The sequence below is a fragment of the Dermacentor andersoni genome, chromosome 11 (genome assembly GCF_023375885.2).
Source record: "Dermacentor andersoni chromosome 11, qqDerAnde1_hic_scaffold, whole genome shotgun sequence".
In the NCBI taxonomy this organism is placed as follows: Eukaryota; Metazoa; Arthropoda; class Arachnida; order Ixodida; family Ixodidae; genus Dermacentor; species Dermacentor andersoni.
The window spans coordinates 8,211,601-8,234,702 of NC_092824.1; the positions used below are offsets into that span (position 1 = coordinate 8,211,601).

Consider the following 23,102-nt stretch of genomic DNA (forward strand, 5'->3'; position numbering starts at 1 on the left):
TGAGGCGACGCTAACTTTCGGAGACTGGCATTACGCAGCGCACTGTGCTCTGCGAGCTTCGAAGCCAATCGCAAGGATTACAAAGGCGAAGTCGGTGCCATTGCTGACAGCGGCGAATTCTTTCAATGAAAAACACGGCACCGCATGGCAAGAAGCTTAACAGCGAACATAGCAGCAGCTAGGCCTAACGTTGCCGCGATGGTGGCCACGGCTGCCAGCAGATCTGCGTGCGAGAGTGCTGGTTCGACGCGGCGAGATACTAATCAAAATGGCGGCGGTGGTGGCTTTGAGTAGTGCCATTTAAGACCTGCAGTCAGGGCAATATACACTGACTATATAAAGTACGTGGTGGTGCAGCAAAGACGTGCGAACTATCGGGCATGTCCGAAAAATCGGGAGTCTGGAAAATCGGTCGTTAACTGCTCTAGCAATGCATCGTGCCGATGACACGGCATCAATGACGATTCTTTGTGATTCCTCTGTTACTGGAGCCAGCGTTAACACGACTTTCGTTCCCTTTCAATCAAGTTACAGCTAATTTTCCCTGATAGAAGCCCAAATTCCCTGAGTTTTCCCTGAGTATTTCCAGGCTATTCAAATTCCCTGAGAATTCCCGGTTTTCCCGGTTGGTAGACACCCTGCCTACACAAAAAAAAACCCCAAAAAAACTACACATTTGGTGCCTTTTAGAAAACTGAAGAGACGGTGAAACATTGAGAGCCATTTTCTCAAAACTGTTTTATTTTTTGCCTTTCTGTTCAGTTTCTTGAGCTGATTTCTTTGTTACCATTTAACATATTCTGACTCTGTTTTTTTTTGTTTTTTCTTTGTCATGTTCCTTGGGCTATAGTGCAGGTAAGCTTATGATATGGCTATTCCTTTGTAAGTTTATGATATGGCTATTCATTAAATTAAATTTAATTTAAATTATGGGGTTTTACGTGCCAAAACCACTTTCTGATTATGAGGCACGCCGTAGTGGAGGACTCCGGAAATTTCGACCACCTGGGGTTCTTTAGCATGCACCCAAATCTAAGAACACTGGTGTTTTCGCATTTCGCCCCCATCGAAATGCGGCCGCCATGGCCGGGATTCGATCCCGCGACCTCGTGCTCAGCAGCCCAACACCATAGCCACTGAGCAACCACGGCGGGTGATATGGCTATTCGTCTACTCCGAAAGTGCGCTTTATATGAAGTTAACATAAAAAGTGGTGCTCCAAAAAATTTGTGATCCGAAAAAAAAAAAAAAAAAAAGAAACGCAAGAATGTCATGACCTTCAGCACGCATTTAGCTATGCAGTCAATACTTAACAAGCCTCCCCTATCACGTTTTTTTAAATTTCCCCAGGTTCACCAGAAATTTCGAGGGAGAAAAATTTTGCTCAATAAAACTTAATAAAGTGTTCTCAAGATATCGCTATGGAACTTTTATGGAAGCATCAGGGTGACATTCTAAACATTTGTGCCAATTTCATCAAAATCCATGAAGAAATAAGGAAGTTGATTTCCAAAGCCACGTCACCCCTTAAGATGCACCTAAATCTACTGACAGGAGCATTTTTATAGACAGACAGTGATCCTCACCGCTCTCTTTAACTTGTGCAGTTTGTCGTGGTCGGTGGCCCGTGCACACTGCTCGATGTCATCACGGTTAATGACTGCCTGGCTGTTCTTGATGAGCACAGGGAACTGGCTTGGCTTGAGCATCTGCATCTTGAGCACATCCAAGCCATCCTCTCCATACTGGAACTGCAGCAGGTGGAGGAAAGACCTTGCATGACTGGGCGTTCACAAGACACGGCGGCACGCATCTTACCAAAAGGGTCCTGCTACAGTCAAACGTCACTATATTAAACCCATTTAATCGAATTATCCTGTATATTGAACAATTTATGACATGCTATAGTTACAATGAGTATATATTGCAAAAATTACAATTACATAGAACAAAAATAGCAGCGACTCCCAATATATCGAACGTCAAGCAGTGGAAAAGTGCCCCCATAAGTTGGCTTTCCCTTGTGGTGGCGGGAAAACCTGGCGGCGTGGCTCCATCCACCCGCTCTGCCTACCATGACTGCGCCGCGTCGTGCGAGCTGTGGACACCCTCCAGCAAAACCTCATAATGTCTGTGGTACCGCTAACACAACTAGGCGCCTTCGAAGCACATGCAAAGTAGCTCTGTGACAGAATGGAAAAACAGGTGTTACACTGGGCCCAACAAAAGTGTGCAAGGTCAATCAACTTTCCACGTTGTGACAAAACCCTACCAAAGAAGGTCAAGCGTGACCTACCTGAATGACACTTCCATCGCTGTCCCTGACAGTCTGGTCGTAGCAGACCATGAGCCCCTCCAGGTGCTTGATGAGGCAACGTTGCAGGTAGCCACTGCGGCTGGTCTTTACAGCCGTGTCCACCAGACCCTGCATGTGACAGCATGATCACAATGGTTGATTTGATTTGGCTGGTTTTCTTTTTTACTCTTTTCTTTTGTGTGTGCTTTAATTGAAGGTCCAGTACCTCTAAACCACAGAAAAATTACTGTTGAGCCCCAAGGGGCCCTAAATAATTTATTACAGGGTGTTTTTGTAGACCCTACAGATTTTTTACAGAAGAAGGCTATGAGCATAGCAAACGTGTCGTTCTTGCAGATAAGTTTGTTAGTGAGGCAAACATACCGATTACTGATTAGCGAAAAAGTGTTAACATTTTTTTATTATAGCCTTGGAGGCAGTTGCTTGAATGGCAAATTTGGAGGCAGTCATATTTTGATGCATCCCCCTTCTTTTTGTAATTTTGAAAATTGTGCCCAAGTCCAAATATTCATCATCGAACTCCAAAATAAAAATAAAAATATCTAAACCGAGACCGCACCACAATAACGTCAGACGGAAACACCGTGGGATGATCTGTTTGAATGATGGCATGTCCTGCCAAATGCTGATACACCAAGTGGTGTTTGCCAAGCAAAAAGTACCATATAAGTACAGTCTATGCCTGTTACAACAGATCCACATACAACATACTTTCATATAACAGACCATTCTTCTCACGTAGCATGGTCTGCCTTATCACTCCTGCAATGAATTCCACTTTAAACGTACCTGGCTATAATGGACTCAGCTGCAACAAACTAAATTTTGTTCAAAATTTGTCTTGAAAGTGCATATACCGTATTTACTCGATTCTAAGCACCCCCTTTTTTTTCATGATCGCGATGCCCAAAGTGAGGGGGGGTGCTTAGATTCGAAAAATCTAGAATGACTCCCCCACTCCCTCTTTTTGCTGCGACATCACGACGAGATGGGTGCGAGAAATAACATTTTATTTTGCAAACATCCAAAAGAAAAATTGGTGAAGACAGTGAACCCACCGCTTTTGTCGGATGCTCAGTCACTATCACTGCCGCTCACGAGTCCGCGCGGCTCTGCAGTCCGGCTGTGCGGCAAAATTGCGCCGCGGACGCCGTTCCACCTCGGGACTCCGACGGCTCCGGCTCGATGACAGAGCGAGCAAGCGCGCTTGGCGGCCTTGGCTGCGCGCTCTTCCTAACAAATAGGGGGGTGCTTAGATTCGCATGCAAAATTTTTTTCCCAATTGTTTCGCGAAACTTGAGGGGGGTGCTTAGATTTGGGGGGTGCTTAGAATCGCGAAAATACGGTAGTACAACATATTTTGCTGCAGCAATCAGTGTGTGTGGCAGCTCACTGCACATAACTATTTCCGGCCACTTGCAGACATGTGTGTAAATTAACTTTTTTTTTTTCTTACCGAACGAACACCTTAGCAGCAAGTTTCCCACAAACGCATGCCGTGCGCACCCCGCCAGCTAACAGAGTTTTTTGGGGCGACCATGCAAACAGCTCACTGCTGTCGGCTTGACACCGAGCAAGTGCCGAGGGCACGGTGGCCAAGGGCGCTGCTAGACCCAATCCACTTTGCTTTAATGTCGTAGCATATGACGCTTCAAAAAACAACTGCTGACGATCACAAAATGCATCATTTTGAGAACGCTTTATTTCTCATTTCATCAATTCACACAAAAGAGAAGACAGGCTGTGGTGTCCAGGCTACACAGCATGTGATGCGGTCGAGCCGTTTTTGCATGCAGTGTACCAGTGCTGCCCAGGCACAGGCTCCGAGTTGAACTTGCCTAGTATTGCAGTCCTCGTTCATGCCACAGGTGTAACAGTGGTCGTCGCCAGTCACAAATATGAAATTAAAACATCAGTTTATTTCACCGAGCACTGTTCGTGTAAAAAACAAACTAGCCTGTGTTTGTCATTGGTGGCAACAACACACTCTGGCCGGGCAGGTGGCATGGCGGTGAGCTGGCCGCCTAGGCAGAAATAGCCATTGAAACAATTTTTTTGCAAACAGGAAAATATTTGCATTGTGCAGGGTAGAGCTAATGCAGATGCTGCAGTGTGGGCTGTAGTGTGAGGAACTGCCATATGTAGGCAGCCAGTGTTCAAAAAACAGTGAGCTCCTAGGTGCTGAGCTGCCTAGTGTGGTCGCACAATTACTGTGTAAATCCATTTATTATTTACATATTTTCTCATCATTTTTCGAATCACCTCCAGGTTCCAATAATCAACATGACAGCAGTATAGTTGAAGCCCCTCATAACGATCCCAGATATAACGATCTATCCGTCATAACGACCACCTTTCAGTCAAATTACGATTTTCGAGCCCTGTTTATTTCGAGCCCTGCTGCTTCCAGCTATAACGAACATTTTTTATATCACCGTACTGTTAAATGAGCGCTGCGCACCCAGTCACAGTAAAAAGAGGGCATGTGCTAAGTACCAAAGCATGGAAGTGCGTGCCCCACTCCAGTCCAACCGTGACGATAATACAGTCTTCGAGATGAGCAAGTGACTGCCCGTGGATTTCGGAAGCAGTGAAGAAGGTCACGGGTGGTCATGCGCTTTCAAGGAACTCCTCCAGGAAAGAGGCATAGAGCATAAATAAGATGGCGCAGAGCTGGCACACATGGTGTGGTATCGGATGCCACAACGGCACCACTCTCAATTTTGCAGAATTGTCTGTTGTTAGGGTTGGCGTCTGGCACCACGTGTTGAAAGGAATTTCAATCGACCATCACTCACCCTGCATTGTCGAAATGAGGCGTGACTTCACCTGCTATTGTCGGCGTCCCACACCTCGTGCACAAAGAACTTTCTCTCACCCGACCTTCGTCCACCAGGCCTCGTCGAAATGAAGCGTGACTTCCTAATTCGCCATGACCATTTCGAGTGTCTGCCTGTCTGCCGGAAGCCCTGCAGTGTACAGGCTTCTATTGTGTGTGTGTGTGTGTGTGTGTGCATGTGTGCGTTTGGAAGTTCTCCTAGAGGAGAACTTCTATGAACCCGCAACGCGCAGAAGAGACGGACAGGCATCTACAATTCCAGGAGGCGTGACGACCTCCTCCTTTCAGCAGGCTCGGTATAACCAGAGGAGGAGGGGCCCTCTTTCTGTGCCAGTCACGTGACGTCGACAGAAGCAAGATCCCGCCCACGATTGTAGAGAGCCTATTTAAGGGGCTCCGAAATGTACTTTTGATCACTTCATGCTCTTCTCATTTTCTTTCGTCTACCTTTGAATAAACCGTGCAAGTTTCACACTAGAAATCGTCTCGCTCTTGCTTGGTTGCCATGTTCTACCGGATGCCTGCAGCCCGCCGACAACGCCACGCTACCCAATAAGTAACGTCGGTCGAGCTTCAATAGGCAGGCATTGCTACAACTCGGGAGCAGTACGATACGCTACCCTGGAGTACGCAACACTGTGCAGCACCACGTACATTACACCCGTTTCAACGATTTGGAATGATCATCTATCTCTTTCCACCATGAGAATGATAGCCGCTCAAGCATTCCCGTCCAAGTGGCCCAAATCAGCGAGAACACTGCAACACGCACTGCCGCCACACTATGCCATTATCAGAAGATCACGGTTTGGTGGCATTTCGTTTATGCATTGCCGATTGCTGATAATGGTTCGTGCTGACGTTTTATTTTTCAAGCATAACATTTCTTTCACGCAAAGAGCTTCACTTTCACGTGCAGAATAGAGTAATGTCAGGCAGGTAGTAAAATATGTCACAAGCTCCAGCATAAAAAGCGGCAACTGCACTTGCAGCTTTGAAATGACAGGTGATCGGAACCAGGCTGTTCTTTAGATGGCATGGGAACTCCGCCATCATCATCATCGGAGGCACCGGCATCATCGGAACTCTGGCATTGGAGTCAGCAGTGGAAGAAGTCGAGGACAAAGTGACTCGGGAGCACGAGCGGTGGCTGGGCGCTCTTGGGTGCGGGTGGCCAGGACTAATGCCTGCTGGTGTGGACTGAGGGACCACATCGTTCCTACATTGGCACCTGTAACAAGGGGCCCTAGCTACGTTCCGGGACGGACCATGATCATGGGGAAGGCGGGCGGCGCCCATTCCACAGCCAGTACTGATGCCTGCCTGCCCTGGTGCATGACCATCTCCGCAGTGTGAGCTGCAGCTCTGGCGTTCACTGAAAAGCGTTTCTGTTGGCTCCTCCTCTGTCATCGTCATCAGGTCTGGAATGGGACTTGGGGGCGTCTTCGTCTGCAGCGAGCTGTTGCAGCACTTGGCGCTGTCATTAGAGAAGGAAGCTACCGGCGTGGGTGACATCAGCGCGATGGCGTCGGCATCACCTCCGTGAGTGGCTGCGTCCCTTGGCGATGCAGTGTGACGATTTCCACACAGTAGGCTCGAGAGGACTCACTGAGTGGTGCCCGGTGTTCCAGTGAAATTGTGGGCGCTCGAGGCCAGTTGTCAACTGTAGTGGAAGCAGCACTCTTCAAGCAATGATCATGATAGCCTGCAATCTTCCCCTCCTGTTACCTGCGCACCTGTGGTGGCTGGCGCTGGTGGTCTCTGTGCAGTTTCATGACAGTAAGCCTGCAGCTGCACCTGCAGGCTACCTGCTGTGTACACTCCCCAGAACGAGGTCGGGGAAGAAGACCGGACCAGGTGCACCTCCGAGAACCTTCTGGTACCTGCAGAGCTTTGTGTAACACCAATGGTGGCATGCCGAAGACGGCATCGTTACGCTGACTCTTGAACTGCTTATAATGCCACAACTAACATCTTTAAATATTCTTTTTTCCCACGCACCATTACGGATTGGAACAATTTACCTCAGTGCTACTACCCAGTATTTATTCCATCGACCATCTGAATTATTGACATCATTGCTCTCTTATGAATTGATTAGCCAAGTTGATTTTTGCTTGATTGTCCTTTTACTTCGCTTAAAATGTATTGATTCATTTCTACATATGTTCTTGACTTTGTTTGTTTTGGGAATTCCTTCATTACATGATCAAGTGTTCTTTCCCTGTTATGTACTCGTAGCTGATGGACTCTATTGGTATTCTGCGCACTGTTAATTTAAATCAGCTAATGTTATTATCCTTTATTATAATTTGTATGCCACTTCTGCTTGCGCCACACCAAGGCCTGCAGTATTGTATAAATAAATAAATAAGACCTCGGCAACTCAGACCTTCTCCTCGGAGAGAAGGCCCCGGATTGTAGATGATTCAATTCCGCATGCTCGGATAGATCGCTGTCCATCCGAACAGTCTCCTCTCCGAGGAGGCTCCTCAGATGGATAGCGATGCATCTGAGCAGCCTCCTGTCTATATGCCAGAGGAAGCCCGCATCCTCTGTCCCTCATGCCACGTTCCGGAGATCTCCTGACGTGCTCATCACGCCAGATCTCTCTATCGGGCCCGGCTCACCGCAGCTCCTCTTTACAATCCTGGCCTGCAGCCACCGGTTCCCGGCACAGTGGAGATCGCTATTGCTTTACTCCGGTCCCTGTGACCCCACTTTCTCCGCGACGAGGTCCTAGGTGCGCACCAGGAGACATCCCCCAAGCACCCTTGGAGGCCCTCATCTTCCTTGACATGCATCCGTGATCCCCAGGGGAGAGGGCAGTATGGAGACATCGGCCGCTCTGTGCCACCATCATCATCATCGGAGCGGGGCTTATGCGCCCGGGCCACACACGGTGAGCCTGGCACGGGGAGTGGCCATTAGGAAGCTGGGTTTTGTCTCAGTTGGTCTGCGCTCCGGACAGTAAAGGTTGTCCTTTGCAGGTCTCCTGCACTATGTGTCGTGTCTGGGAGCCTCAGGTGGCCACTGGCTGTGAAGCCACGGCCCTGAGCCCACAATAGATATTTCTAACGGAAGTTTGCAGCTAGGTGCGGGAACACACTGGGAATAAAAATGACACTGAAAATCTTTTGTTCTGACCAAGGCGCTGCCGAATTGTAACTGCTGGTGCCAGCTTCAGTGCAGTTAATTTTTTAGCATTTTTAAAGGAAAGTCCATATATTGACACAATAACGTGGGACTTTCACACCGCAGGAAAGGCGTACAAAGGTCAGGGCTATGAAAGACTAAGCGCGTTAGCTGCACGCTCTTTTGGTCCACCATTAAAGAGACGGCGTCTTTTTTGCCAGCCTCCGTCTTTAACCTACATTAAATTTTTCTGGTGGAGGTCCTCGGTACATGCTACTGCTTCCAGATTTAATCCCATCCACGAGCCCAGTACGAAGTGTGGTCCAGCTGACTCCTGTTCACGTACGGACAAGCTGTCGACTTCAAGGACTACCACCCAAGTACGAGCCTCTATCCACCCACGTTGGAAAAATGAGTACCTCAGTACCTTCACCAACCGAGGCCATCCTTAACCAGTCACAAATCCCCAAATCCTTCTATGGGCATGCTTTCGAGGATGCTGACGACTGGCTCTATCACTTTGAGTGTGTTGCCAAATTCAACGGCTGGACTCCAGAGCGCAAGCTATGCAATGCCCACTTTGCTCCCGAAGAATATGCGCGGTCGTGGTTTGTGAACCACGAGGCAGCCTTATCGTCATGGGGTGAATTCCAACGACAGCTAATTAGCACATATGCAATCCTTGATCGCAAGGAGCGAGCTGAATCTGCTATTCAGGTGAGGATACAGCAGCCAAACGAAAGGGTCACAATGTTTGTGAAAGATGTGTGCCGAAGTTTCTGACACACAGATCCGTCCATGCTTGAAGAAAACTTTAACTTGATGCGCAGTGTCAAGCAAGAGCTATTCGGTGGCCTGATAAGCAACCCGCCAAAGACCATTGTAGAGTTTCTCGCGGAAGCCACATCAATGGAAAAGGCCCTGCAGTACCGAAGCCTAGCGGGAGCCCATCAGGCTTGTTGTTTGGGAGGAGCTCCAAAGTTTCAAGTGACTCTGGCATCGGTACCACGCCTTTCTCTGGCTGAGGTCGTCCATGAGGAAATCAGGCAGGCTGTCCAAATCCCAAAACGAAGGGAGACACCACAGCACGAAGTACAGCAGCTACCGTCTCGCGTGTCGTATGTGGAAGCCACTCAAGGTTTGTTGTCCCTCATTTTCCCCAGTGTGAGCATCGTCCCATTCAACAAGCGACTGGCGACTTCTGGCATTTCAGCACACCATTTATGCCTGAAACACGGCCAACCCGCAAGTGGAACGTCTGGCGCACTGCGAACCGGAGGCCCTTGTGTTTTCGTTGCGGTGAAGCCTATCAGCTCTAAAGGGCATGTCCTTACTGCCGAGCGGGGCTCCGTGGCCTTATGTTTAATGCGCATTGTTCTCGCAATGGTGAATGCCCCACGGAGATCTAAGATTACCTCGCGGGGACCAGGCCCTCGTTTGCTACATGTCACCATCACCTGCCCGAAACAGGCCTTCCAGCCTCCTCCTCACGTCAAGCACAACCAGGCGTAGCTCACCAGCCCTGCCACCAGGAAAAACTGAGTCCAGACCACCACTACATGACAAGTTCAGATGCAGACAGAGCAGTGTAGTACAATGTCGGTATCTTGTGACATACCAGTAACCACAGATGACCACGAAGTCATCACCTTAATCGACACGGTTGTGGACACGTCTGTTATAAGCCAGAATATCACACCTACACTGAAGAAAGTTTCGGCACAATGGGTTTGAACTCACATTTGTACTGCAGGAGGGCACCTCATAACTTCAGTGGACCGGTGCATGGCACGTGTCAAAATTTGAGGCTTCACGTACTTCAGTGACTTCGTTCAAAGGGCCTTATACTCTGCATGGATTTCCTTCAGGCGAACATTTCCATCATCGACTTGCAAAAGTGTAGTGTCAGCTTGGTTACTATACAAAGCATACCAAAGTGTAATGAAAATGACTGTGACATTGCGCTTCGCATAGCTGACGATCACATCCCATTGCCACCCAAGAGCAGTCTGCCGACCGTTGTCCAATGCGAGATGGAGGACAACGCCTAAGGCATTGCTGAGGCAAACGCTCCCCTGCTTCTTGAATGCAATATTTGTATTGCCAAAGGGCTTCTTCAGGTGCAAAACATGTGTTCAGTTGTTCTGCTAACAAACTTTAGCAACGAGTACCTGCATGTACTGCGAGGAACAACAATCACCTTTTTTTGCGAAATCATCAATGTCACCGACATTGGCACATTGTAACTCGCATTGTCTCAGCAATCTGAGTTACCCAGCCTAGAAGAATGTATTCAATTGACACTGATCTGCCAGATCATCAGAAAAACCATCTACTGAGCCATGAATTAATTTTCCGACTGTTTCTCAATGTGTCTAAAGTATGGTACACGTCTATCACAAAGCACCGCATTAGGTATTACAGATGAGCCAGCATGTTCTGTTTGCCAGCATCCTTACAAGGTGTCTCCAATGAAAATACCTAGAAGCCATCAAACAGCAGGTCAAAGAGATGCTCCAAGACGTGATCCAGCTGTCCACAAGCCCATGGGCCTCCCCTGTAGTGTTAGTAAGAAAGAAGGACAACACACTACGCTTCTGTGTAGATTTCAGAAAGTTGAACCTAGTCATCAAGCGCAATGTTTATCCATTGCCATGCATCAATGATGAATTGGATCGTCTACAACATGCCAAGTTTTTTTCTTCGTTAGATCTTAAGTCCAAGTATTGGCAAATTGAAGTTGGTGAGCAGGATCGTGAAAGCAGCATTTGTGACACCTGGCGGGCTTTACGAGTTCAAAGTTCTCCCCTTCAGTCTCTGTTCCACGCTTGCCACTTTTCGGCAGATGATGGATGCCGTCCTTGCTGAACTCAAGTGGCAGACCTGCCTTGTATATTTGGATGACGTCGACGTGTTCTCAAGCACGTTTGACGAACATCTTGCATAACTCAAGAGCATCCTCGTTGAGATCTGTACTGCTGACCTCACCATCAAGCCTAAAAAGTGCTACTTCGGGTTCCAAGAGCTCAAATTTCTTGACGATTTCTGGTCACCAACATCAAAAAAGAAGGAAAAGAGGAGGGAAGAAGGTCCACTAAAATTGCACTGAGAGCTATCTTGCTGACTGTTATGGTTGCGGCAGTTGTTGGGAATTGTCTGTCGTTCAGCAAATCCAGAAGACTGCAAATAATTGTGGGAAGTCGTGGATTTCCAAATCCACAACTTATTTTTTTCATCGGCTTCAAGTGCTGATAGTGCGTATCTTTGCATGCTTTTCAAGTTATCCACATGTGCTCCATGAGATGAAATGGCAATCTCATTGCATATTTCTGATTTGTCGCATACATGCTACTCACAATCCAATAACACCACAGCTAGTTATAGTGTGGTATCTTTTGTACGGTCATACAAAGGCTGTAGTGCTCCTGGTTATTGCCAGATGAGTTCTTGATGTAGTCATATGTGTGCCAGCTACAACACACGTGGTTCAAGCTCAACCTAGATTTTTTTCAAAACTCACAGAACGATCTTTTTAAGGCAATAATCATCATCATCAGAGTATTTTATGTCCACTGCAGGATGAAGGCCTCTCCCTGCGATCTGCAATCACCCCTGTCCTGCACCAACTGATTCCAACTTGCGCCTGCGAATTTCCCAATTCCATCACCCCACCCACTTTTCTGCCGTCCACAACTGCACTTCCCTTTTGTTGGCATCTACTCTGTAGCTCTAATGGTCCACCGATTATCCATCCTACGCATTACATGGCCTGCCCAGCTCCATTTTTTTCTCTTGATGTCAATTAGAATAACAGCTATCCTCATTTGCTCTCTGATCCACACCACTCTCTTCCTGTCTCTTAACATTACACCTAACATTATTCATTTCATCGCTCTTAGCGCAGTCTTTGTTTTCGAGCTTCTTTGTAAGTCTCCAAGTTTCTGTCTCATATGTTAACACCGGTAGAATACATTGATTGTACACCTTTCTTTTTAATGATAATGGTAGGCTCCCAATCAGGATCTGGCAATGCCTGTCGTATGCACTGCAACCCATTTTTATTCTTCTGTAAATTCCCTTCTCGTGATCAGGGTCCCTTGTGAGTAACTGACCTAAATAAACGTACTCCTCCACAGACTCTAGAGGCTGACTGGCGATCTAGAACTCTTGTTCCTTTGCCAGGCTATTGAACTAAATTTGTCTTCTGCATATTAATCTCCAACCCCACACTTACACATTCTCTGTTAACTCTTTTCTTACCAAAGGGAGAATAGGTGTTTTTTGTAGGTTATGCAAGAATTCTTTTCTGAAGGAACTACTGCACTTAATATTTTGTGTAATGCTTAAAGGGCCCCTCCAGGTTTGGCCATTTTGAGATGACAAGCGCAGCGCATACAATGCGCGCCAACGATCATGCCTGCTAGGTGTTACATCGCTATGCGCCGCGGAAAGGCCTGAAATTTCAATCCGAACACTGTTTCCCTCTTCACTCGCGGCGAATCCGCCGAGAGAGGGACGGTGACGTAGTCGAGCTCCTGCACCTACATAATCGTGTCCGCAGTGTGATATCGCTCGTAGTGACTCGCGACTTCCAGAATTATTCAAGACAACATCTGTGCGATCTGTTGCTTAAATTGACGAATTGAAGTTTAGAGAAATAATAAAACACACAAACGGAATGTCAGCATGTTTTTTGTTTTACTTCGCATCGAAACAAAAGAGATGTACTTCCGCTTTGTCTGCTTGTTCCCACGGTCGTGCGGTCACATGCGCAGGTACTGAAACTATGCTATTTTCTACCATGTCCCAGCGCTTGATCACACTTTGCGAGCTGCTTGTTCTGCCTCAGTATTGATGTAGCACTGAATTATAGCGCTAGTCATGTGTCCTTGTGAACAGCGTGCAAAATCGTGTGCTGCGCGAACGAGACAACAGGTCATGCACGACGCAGTCAGCGGAAATGCGTAGCGCAGAGGGGAAAAAAAGTGAGAAGGAAAAAAAATGAAGGCGGTGCCTGTGACGTATGCGTCACGCAACCTTCAAGGTCTGCTATGGGAAAACGCAGGGAAGGAATTTCGCTTGCGTAGGCTAGACGGGGCGAGTGGAGAGAGAGTCTTGCTTGGAAGTGGAGCCCGCCTGCTGAAATCATGGGTTCGCAGCACTGAAATATTTCTATCTCAGATATTAATGAGCCGATTTGACAAATTTTTGCAGCAGAACACTCCCTAGAGGACACGTAACAACTTCCAGCATATAACCAAAATTTGCTTTGGGGCCTGGTGAGGGGCGCTTAAAGGGGGGACCCTGCGCCTGAAAACTTTTTTTTTTAATTCTTTCAATCTGCTAGTTTGAAATATACATCCAGTTTTCTTGCAAAGTAAATAACTTTCCAGAAATTGAAGAAATTCAGCTTTATCGCATAATTTGCTTAGAGGAGAGCTATCTAGTGCCAAACTGTAAATGGCATAATAAATATCAACATACAAAATGATGTGGAACTAACAAAGAGTGCAAATGAGTAAGTATGGTGTTTTAACCCAATTTTATATCAAATAAGAACATTGCAAACTTCAATGAGAGATATTCATCTAACTGATAAAAAAAGAAATGTTTCAAAAAATTTTTTTTAATAAATGCAACAAAGCCATTTTGCATGTTTACACTCTACACAGCTTTGCCTTTTTGGAAAAAAAGAATTACAATGACAGCGCAAGTAAAAGCTGCTAACCCTTTCGCTGTCGGACCTTTCTGGCCGTGACGCACCCCCAGTGTCGGCTTGGTTTCAGGGAACGAGCATAACAGGGAATGAACATAGCAATTTATTTTTGATTATGATTGGTATCCAAATAACATAGTCAATGCAATATGCACAATTCAGTGTTCTGCAGCTGTTGTTAGTAAACATCACCATCATCATCAGCCTGACTAATAACATCCATTCAACATCCGAATCTGATGATGCGGAACTCATCTCTTCCTCGCATGAGACGCTGTCTGAGTCCAAATCCGAGCTCGGCTCGTATTCTGAATCGGAAGAGCCACCGCTCCAAAGAGCAGACGAAGGTCCCGCGCGCTCAGCCATCCGAAAGTAACCGCGCGCAGGGAGGATGCGCTTTCAGTCGCCCGCACAACGGAGGGAAATGGGAGGTTGTGTGATCGAGAAGAGAGAGGAAGATCAAAAAAGGCTAAAACAAAGTTCGAAAGGCTTTACGTTTACTGCTGCAAGTCGGAAGCGAGGGTGCGGCGAGAGAGCGAAAGCAGCAATCGAGTCACTCTTTTCGGAGAGGCAGAGGCACGTGCGCCTGAACGTGACACGCCGTAGCAGACACACCAACAGAAGAAAAATAAAAACCTTCAAACCAGAGGAGATGGCAGAACAACCCTTGAACCCATAACCACACGCGCGCGACACATGATCCAGCGAACGCGGAGCCACCGCGCCACTCAGCAAAGAGAAAGTGGGGAGTGGCAGTCGCACCGTACTCTTCAATACATATACTAACCCAGGTCGGGGTGAAAATACGAACTTGTAGAAAGAGTCAACAGATGGCATGGCCAGTCCAGGAGCGCCAGCTTTGCGCTCAGGCGCGAAATTTTGAACGCATGATAGAGAACGTACCGGTACATCAGTGACACTGTGGGGGGGAAGCCCGATGACGTACCGGTACGTCCGTGACAGCGAAAGGGTTAAGAACGGCCCACTGAGGTGCAAGTTTTGCCAGCCAGTTGCGACAGCGGTGTCAACTTTTCTTGGAAAGTCGCCGTTATGCTCTAGCCAAACGGCGTCATTAAATCTACTGTGTGCGGAGGACAATGCCGCGTCCTCGCCTCCCCGTCGTGGGAGCCGAGATGAGTTCGACGAACCAGGCTTTATGACTGAACACGCCACTGCTGACCTGGTCTGCCGCGAGCGGGGGAGCGGCCTAGGTAACGTAGTTGGAGCCCCCTTCCCACGCATCGTTCAAGACACAAAACAATGGACAACCGGCAGCCGCGCTGCGGGGGTCAGCTCGGGGAATAAAAGGCGCCTTTCCTGACGTAAGCCCCGAGAACCTGTGCGGAAGTGTATGTGTGAGTGTGTGTGTGTCCCTCCGGCAGAGAGGCGACTCGTTTACGATGACTGGTCGAACGTTTCCCTCACCTTGGGATCGAGGGAGGACCGAGCGTTTATAAACCGCTGTTGTGTGGCTGCTCGAGTGTACTTTCTCTCGCAGTTATGCTAGACTGATGAACTGCAACGTCCTTATGTAGATACTGTAAATAAACCCATATTCCTCATTCTCAATGAGAAGCAGTCCTTCCCTTCAACAACGTCCTCAGCGTGGATAAGTTGGACGACGGCATGGGCCAGCTACCATCTAATTCATGCACGACTCCAATCTTGAAAACTGGATGTCAGCGCTGGGATCGTCCTACAACTCTAACAAAGCAGAGATAATGCACCTCCAATACGGCATCATCATCAAAATTGTAGTTTTGAGAAAACAACACAAAACATTTCACAACTGATATATTGAAATGTGACGCGCAAGGGCCGGGACAAGCGAGCCCAAGACCCGTGACGAGGAGCCACGGTTCTCGGAGGCCAGGCGCAGGATCGACGGTAGTTGACTGAGCGGTGAACAGGTGGCGTGAGTGCGGAGAGGACAGCGGCGCGAGTGTGCGGGTGGAGAGTGGCGAACGAGAGAACTCGGAGTGTGGTTGTGTGATGCGGAAAGTTGGCGTTCAGGAAATAAAGCGGTAGTTCGGAACCACGTGTGGCGTGTCGTCGATCGTGACAAGTGGGGGCCCGTCCGGGATCTACGTGGACATGGAGACAGTGGACGTTCCCGAACAATTGGTACAGCATCTCCTGGGACAGACGAGCGGATCCACCATGGAACGCGAGCAAATCGCGGCAGCTGTCAGACAAAGACTGATGGCGGCCGAGGCAGTGCCTATGGGTTCTACGACAACGGCGGCGGCGGTTCAACCGGCGAGCGACTGCACTCCGCGCTCTACAGGAGGTCAGCCAGGTCAGCCTCCAAGGTTTAAGGGGTTCAACGACCATCAGTCCCCCGAGGAATTTTTGGACCGGCTTGAAACGTTTTGTTTGGTCAGCGATGTCGCAGCGGACAAGAGGCTTACGCACATTGTGCCCGCTGCGCTGGAAGGTAGCGCGAAGTTGTGGTGGCGATTCGTGAACTCGTTTGCGTCGTGGGAGGAGTTCACTGCGGCGTTTATTGCGAAATTCTCCTCCATTGACGCGAAGTGCCGCTTGAAACAAAAGCTGGAGCTCCGGATGCAACATCCCCAAGAAAATTTAAAGGAGTTCATATATACCATCGCGGCCTACTACGACCGGATTGGCGGCGAAGTGCCCAAGTCGGAAAAGGTTGACCGCGTGCTGCGGCAGATGCACCCGCAACTCCAGGATTTGGTGGAGGGAAGACAGTTCAGCAGTCTCGCGGAGTTGGCGAAGGCCGCTGACGGTCTCATGGAGCATTTCTGGAGGCGCATGCAGTACAAGCCACCACCGCCCCCGACTGACCAAGTCGCGAGAGACTTGGCCTTCCAGTCGGCTATAAACGTGGCCGGCGTGCCGGGACCACAACCCGGAGGGTTGATCACAGCGGCTGCCGCGCCGTTCCAGTATCCGCCGGTGGCATCCCCCTGGCCGTTGCACCCCACAGCGATACAGCCCTCCTACCACCGAGACCAATTGCACGGATTGGCCGCATTCGCCACAAGGACGCCACATCTCTTAACGCGGTCACAGCCGCAAAGGTACCAGCCGCGTGACCACAGAGGATTCAACTGCCATCGCTGCGGAGGTGCCGGTCACATGGCCCGCGAGTGCCCTACAGGTCGGCGTGGTGGCCCACCCCGCTGCTACCGATGCAACGGGATCGGACATATTCGCTCTCAGTGTACGGGAAACGGGGGACGGTAGGTGCTACACCGGCAAGCACCTACGAGACTGCGCTGCAAGTAGCGGCCTTGGCCGGCAACAAGGAGCCTCTCCTGGAAGTGCAGATCGGGAGGACGACGTTCCAGGCCCTACTGGACACAGGCTCGAGTGTGAGCTTGCTTGGATTGCCGGCGGCAAGGGTAGCGGTCGAGGCGGGCGCCAAACCCAAGACACAGGAACAAGCACTCCGCCTGGCAACAGGTTGGTCTCAGTCAACGACTTCCCTCAAGTGCAAAATAAAGTGGGCCACAAGCAGCCGCAATCAACGCTTCTTGTGTGTGCCAGACTTGTGTCGGGATATTGTGCTGGGTAGAGATTTTTTAACAGCAACAGGCATCTCTTTACATGTATCGCTGGGTGGATGGACAATTGGAACCGATCCACAGTGCATGGTGCCATTTGCTAAGCGCGAAAAAGACCCAGCGACAGCACTTGCCATAGAAGATGGAGAGTCATACCACTTGCACAGCCTCTTTGAAGAAGTGCTTGTAGTTCCGGGCATAGAGAAAATGCATCAGGCTGGCACCAGGGAACTATATCCAAGCATGAGTAAAGTTCTCGATGACTTTAGCCATCTGTTTACTACAGTTGCGGGATGTACCGCGCTGGCTCTCAGCACCGCATTGACACAGGGGACAGTGCGCCCGTGAGATGCAAGCTACGTCCAGTGAATGTGAAGAAGCAGAAGATCATCGAGGGCTGTGTGGATGGCCTCCTAGAACAGGGCCGTATAAGACGAAGCACCAGCCCATGGACTAGCGCCCCAGTGCTCGTTGCAAAGAAGTCTGGAGGCTACCGGCTCGCTGTGGACTACCGGCTGTTAAATGCACGCACCCGAGTACCTGCCTACCCAATGCCTCGAACACACTGGCTGCTAGCGCAGTTGGGCCAAGCAATGTGGTTTTCCAGCTTTGATCTCTCCCAAGGGTTTTTCCAAATTCCTGTTTGCAAGGCTGACATAGCTAAAACGGCCTTCATTTGCCATCAAGGTACATTTGAATTTACGAGGATGCCCTTCGGGGTGGCAGGCGGTCCAGCAACTTTTCAAACCCTAATGGACCGAGTGCTGCAGGTAATCAACCACCACTTTGCTATGGCATTTTTAGATGATGTCCTTGTATACTCAGAGACACTGGAGAACCATGTTGAGCATGTAAGGGAAGTGCTACAACGCATTGAGGGTGCTGGCCTTACGATTAATCCAGATAAAGTACAGGTCTGCTGTCAGTCCCTCAAGTTTTTAGGTCACATCATCTCCCCTGGGCAGTGCAGACCAGATGAGGACAAGGTGTGTGCAGTGCTGCATTACCCAAGACCCAGTACAGTTAAGCAGTTGCAAGCCTTCCTGGGACTTGCCGGCTACTATAGAAGCTTCATCCCTCACTTTTCACTGACGGCACATTCACTGACCAACCTTTTGAAGAAGAACGAGCCATGGCAGTGGGAGGAGTGCCAAGAGCAGGCTTTCACTGCACTCAAGCAGGCCTTAGCTCAGGATGCTGTTATAAGCCTCCCAGATTTAAATCGACCCTTCGTGGTGGAGACAGATGCAAGTGGCATTGGCATTGCAGCTGTGCTACTGCAGGCTGGCCCTGATGGTCTGCAGCCTGTTTCCTTCATTAGCAGAGTCCTTACAGCAGCCGAGAAACATTATACTGTCCAGGAGTGGGAATGCCTGGCAGTAGTCTGGGCAGTGGACAAGTTCAGGGCATATCTTGAATTTACGGAGTTTGAGATACACTGTGACCACTCCTCCCTGGCATGGATGTTTAATACCTACCAAGCTTCACCCAGGGTCAAGCGTTGGGTTCTTCGGCTGCAGGGCTTCAACTGCCGAATCAAGCACAGACGAGGGCTGGCAAACATACCCGCTGATGCCTTGAGTAGAGCCCCTCTCCGGTGTGAAGACAACCCAAGTGACAACCTACATGAGACGCTGTTCCCCATTGCTGCTCCAGAACCTGAAGGCAAAATTACATTTGATGAAGGAGCTGTGGCCTCCGAGGTTGACTCTTCGCTGCTGAGTGACACAACACAGCTGGTACAAGAACAGGCTCGTGATGACCGCCTCTTAAAGCTGAAGGCAGTGGTCCAAGGGACTCAGCTCCCAAGCTAGGACCCTGATCATCGCCTCTTTCGCGATCTGGCCGAAACAACGGAACTGCAGCCAAGCGGATTGCTGGTTCAGCAAAGAGGCAACCAGAAGGTAGCGTGGTTACCTAATCACTTGCGGCAGCTGGCACTGAAGGTGGCCCACGACCATCCCACAGCAGGCCATGCTGAATTTTTCAAAACTCTGAGGCGTGTCGCTGCACGATTCGTCTGGCTGGGCATGCGAGCAGACATATCAAAGTATGTGCAATGCTGTAACTGTCTGTCAGCATACAAAAGCTCGGCGCAAGAAACCAGAGGGCCTCATGAGCAGTCAGTGGGCAACATCACCCATGGAAGAGCTCAGTGTTGACATTATCGGGCCCTTGCCATCTACACCCCGGGGCCACAAATACTTGCTGGTAGTTATTGACAAATTTACGAAGTTCCCAGAGCTTTTCTCTCTACGAGGAGCAACAAGTGCAAAAATACTGGAGTGCATGGTGCAAGTCTTCTGCCACCATGGCACACCTGTGGCCATCACCAGTGACAATGGCAAGCCCTTTGTTAGCACACTATGGCACAACCTCTTGAAACACTGGGGCATCAAAGATCGTCACACAGTGCCTTACCGGCCGGCTGGCCAAATGGTGGAGCGTCACAATGGCACAATTAAGCAGTGTCTACGGGCATACTGCTCCAACCACAAAGACTGGGACCGGCATCGCCCTTGCCATGCGTACTGCCGAGAGTGTTGTCACCGGATATACTCCAGCATTGTTGTGTTACGGCCGCGAGTTGCGCACCCCATGGGAACCTACAAGCGACAAGGAGGCAACAGAGCCTCTGAAAGCAGCACACCATGCACTTGCTGCAGAACTCCAGCGGTGCCTTGGAGAGGCCCTCCAGTATGCTCGGTCACATCAGGCAGCTGCTTGGAAAGTGCAGAAATCCTGTTACGACCGTCATCGTCAGCCAACAACCATCAAAGAGGGTGACCTTGTGCTCCTGGATTCCCATACCGGCCAAGGGCGTTTCGGCGAAATTGGCACCGCGGCGAAGTGGACCTTATTGTGTAGTCAAACGATTAGGTGACAATGACTTTGTTTTGAGCGATCCTGCTACAGGACGTCATCAAACTACCGCCCATGCTGATCAGTTGATGCTCTACCATGAGCCATGGCTCCTCCCTACCAGCACAGCTTCACAATTCGAGGGGGGGGAGAGTTGTGACGCGCAAGGGCCGGGACACGCGAGAACAAGACCCGCGACGAGAAGCCACGGTTCTCGGAGGCCAGGCGCAGGATCGACGGTAGTTGACTGAGCGGTGAACAGGTGGCGTGAGTGCGGAGAGGACAGCGGCGCGAGTGTGCGGGTGGAGAGTGGCGAACGAGAGAACTCAGAGTGTGGTTGTGTGATGCGGAAAGTTGGCGTTCAGGAAATAAAGCGGTAGTTCGGAACTACGTGTGGCGTGTCGTCGATCGTGACAGAAAGAAAGTTTGAACAAATGGCATCAAAGGCCATCAGTAGGCAGTAGGTATAACTCATGGCCGTTTGGCCGTTGCCGGTTGAGGACATATAGCATACACTGCGAGTATGTTCACTTCAAAAGGATTACACGTTTTTGGGCCCTTAATTCCCCGCGAGCTCCATCCCGACACAACTTCACTGCAGATCTCACAAACCACAGTCAGTTTAGTAGTAGTGAGACTGTAATCCTGATCGCTCTGCACCAGCTACGCAGAACCACCGCAAGTATTGCACGAGAAAGCACCGAGAAGATTGTTCACTGCTGCAAGTTCGACGACAACGTACGAAGTAGCGGGCTTCGCGACTGAGGCTGTCGCCCTATCGGTAACAAAGCGCCGAACCTTTCACTCCGTGGCCGTTGTAGGTGCAATCTTATAGAGCGTAGTTTTCTAATGTGCTCTTATCTTATCCACTTCCTCTTCAATTACAACAGCCACGCTCAATTCTTCATGAGTGTAACAAGCGTGTGAATATGCGTGATCCGGCAAAGCAGTTGAGGCGTCGATGTTCGGCAGTGGTATGACTTGAGTGGCGAGCTGCCAGGTATCCTGTGCCAAGTGCGACGACGGAATCGCTTCCGAAAGTTTATTGCGTCTCTTACATTTCCACCCATAACGATTCACGGAACAAACCTTTGTCAGACCTCCAACATATCAAACGTCGCAGTCACGAGACTAAGACAGAATGGCAGCTGTTTCCGTCGTTTGAACGCTCGTGGTCTTTGGGAAGCAATCATGACTCTCCATTGTGGTCACATGCTCAAACTGGCCAATAATAGTGTGCGCCATGAATTTCTTTTTTTTTTTTTTTTTCGTGACTGCAGCACCGGCAATGTTGCCGACCGATGAATAATGAAAGCCATGAACGTACGCTTTCGAATGATACCAAAATAGCGCTGCCAGAGTGCATAGTTATCGAGCTATGCGCGATGAAAATCAGGCGCGATTTGTCCCCAATTTAAAGCGCAATGCTTGCGGATTCGCATCTTCAGATCACGATAACGGAAGAACTACACAGTATTTTGTAACCAAATTTCGGAGATAAGACGTGGAAACACGTCAGGAAAGCAGAAAATAAAAATTGAAAATTTGAATTTTGGGACGAATTTCAGTCCCAAGGACCCTTTAAACAAAAGGCAGAATGAGTGCACTTTTCATGCATAAAATTTTAATTAACAATGTATGTCATGAAAAAGATATTTTCCAAAATCAAGATTGTGGGATAAAATTGAACAAAGTTTGTAAAGACACACTTGCATCTACTAAGGAGAAAATGTAACAAAAATGATGAGGTATACAAAATGTACTTTCGTCTATTGGCAACATCTCCGAAAAAAAAAACGATTTTTCATTGAACAGGTACTTCATTACAAAAATTTAAGTGCAAGCACTACAGTTTGGCATGCCAGGCTACGGCCATCGATGTTCCGGGCTGGCTTGCGTCATTGTCAGTCTCAGACTCAAAGTCTGATGAAAAGGTAGCATCTTCATACTCGCTGCTGCTTGATCCATGGATACAGTCAGCCACAAACGCAGCGGAATTGCGAGACCTGCGATCTTTCAATGCGCACGTGCCACTCCTGGAGGCGGTCATTTTTGGTTTCTACTTTGATTTTTGCGAAACTTCGAAGTGCGTTCAAAAATTAATGCCCGGTGGGGAAAAAGCAAACTTCTTAGAAAACAAAAATACAGTTTTCTTCCTTCACATCCTATGGTGAAAAGTGTCCATGAACGGCACGGAAAGTCTCGAAAGAGAGCGGCCATTTTTGCTTTCTACTTTGACGAGAGCGAAAACTTCGCAACGCGTTCAAAAATCACCGCCTGAGGGAAAAAGGCAAACTGCTTAGGAAACAAAAAAATAGTTATCCTCCTTTACGTCCCAGAGTGCAGTGTGTCCGTGAGCCGCGTGGAAAGTCTCGAAACCAGCACTTCAAACCATAGTTAGTGGACTAACGATGCCCAATCGGCACGGTACGGAAAGAGCTAAGGTCCTCAATCATTTGTTCCGATTCATCCCCATTGTTGCTGAACAGGACAATGTCATCTGCAAACTGAAGGTTGCACAGATATTCGCCAGTGATCCTCGGCGCTAAACCTTCCCAGTTTAATAGCTTGAATGCACTCTACGCTCATTAGAACGGACCTGTGTACGACAGACTTTCGGATATAATGGACCGTATTTCAACCTAGTTTGCTCTACCTACTTCATTATTGCAACAAAGTTCGCTTCTAACGGACTGC

The 23,102-nt window shown here is 48.9% G+C and overlaps 1 protein-coding gene across 1 annotated transcript in view; it reads right to left on the reverse strand.

The window, feature by feature from the left end:
- Positions 1-23,102, reverse strand: part of Polr1A (RNA polymerase I subunit RpI1) — a 329,206-nt gene that overhangs the window by 113,383 nt on the left and 192,721 nt on the right. The window contains exons 18-19 of the mRNA XM_050167857.3: positions 2,297-2,425; positions 1,587-1,751 (exon numbers count right to left, since the gene is read on the reverse strand). Of these exons, the coding sequence (XP_050023814.2) occupies positions 1,587-1,751; positions 2,297-2,425 (294 nt within the window). The remainder of the gene's footprint in view (positions 1-1,586; positions 1,752-2,296; positions 2,426-23,102) is intronic.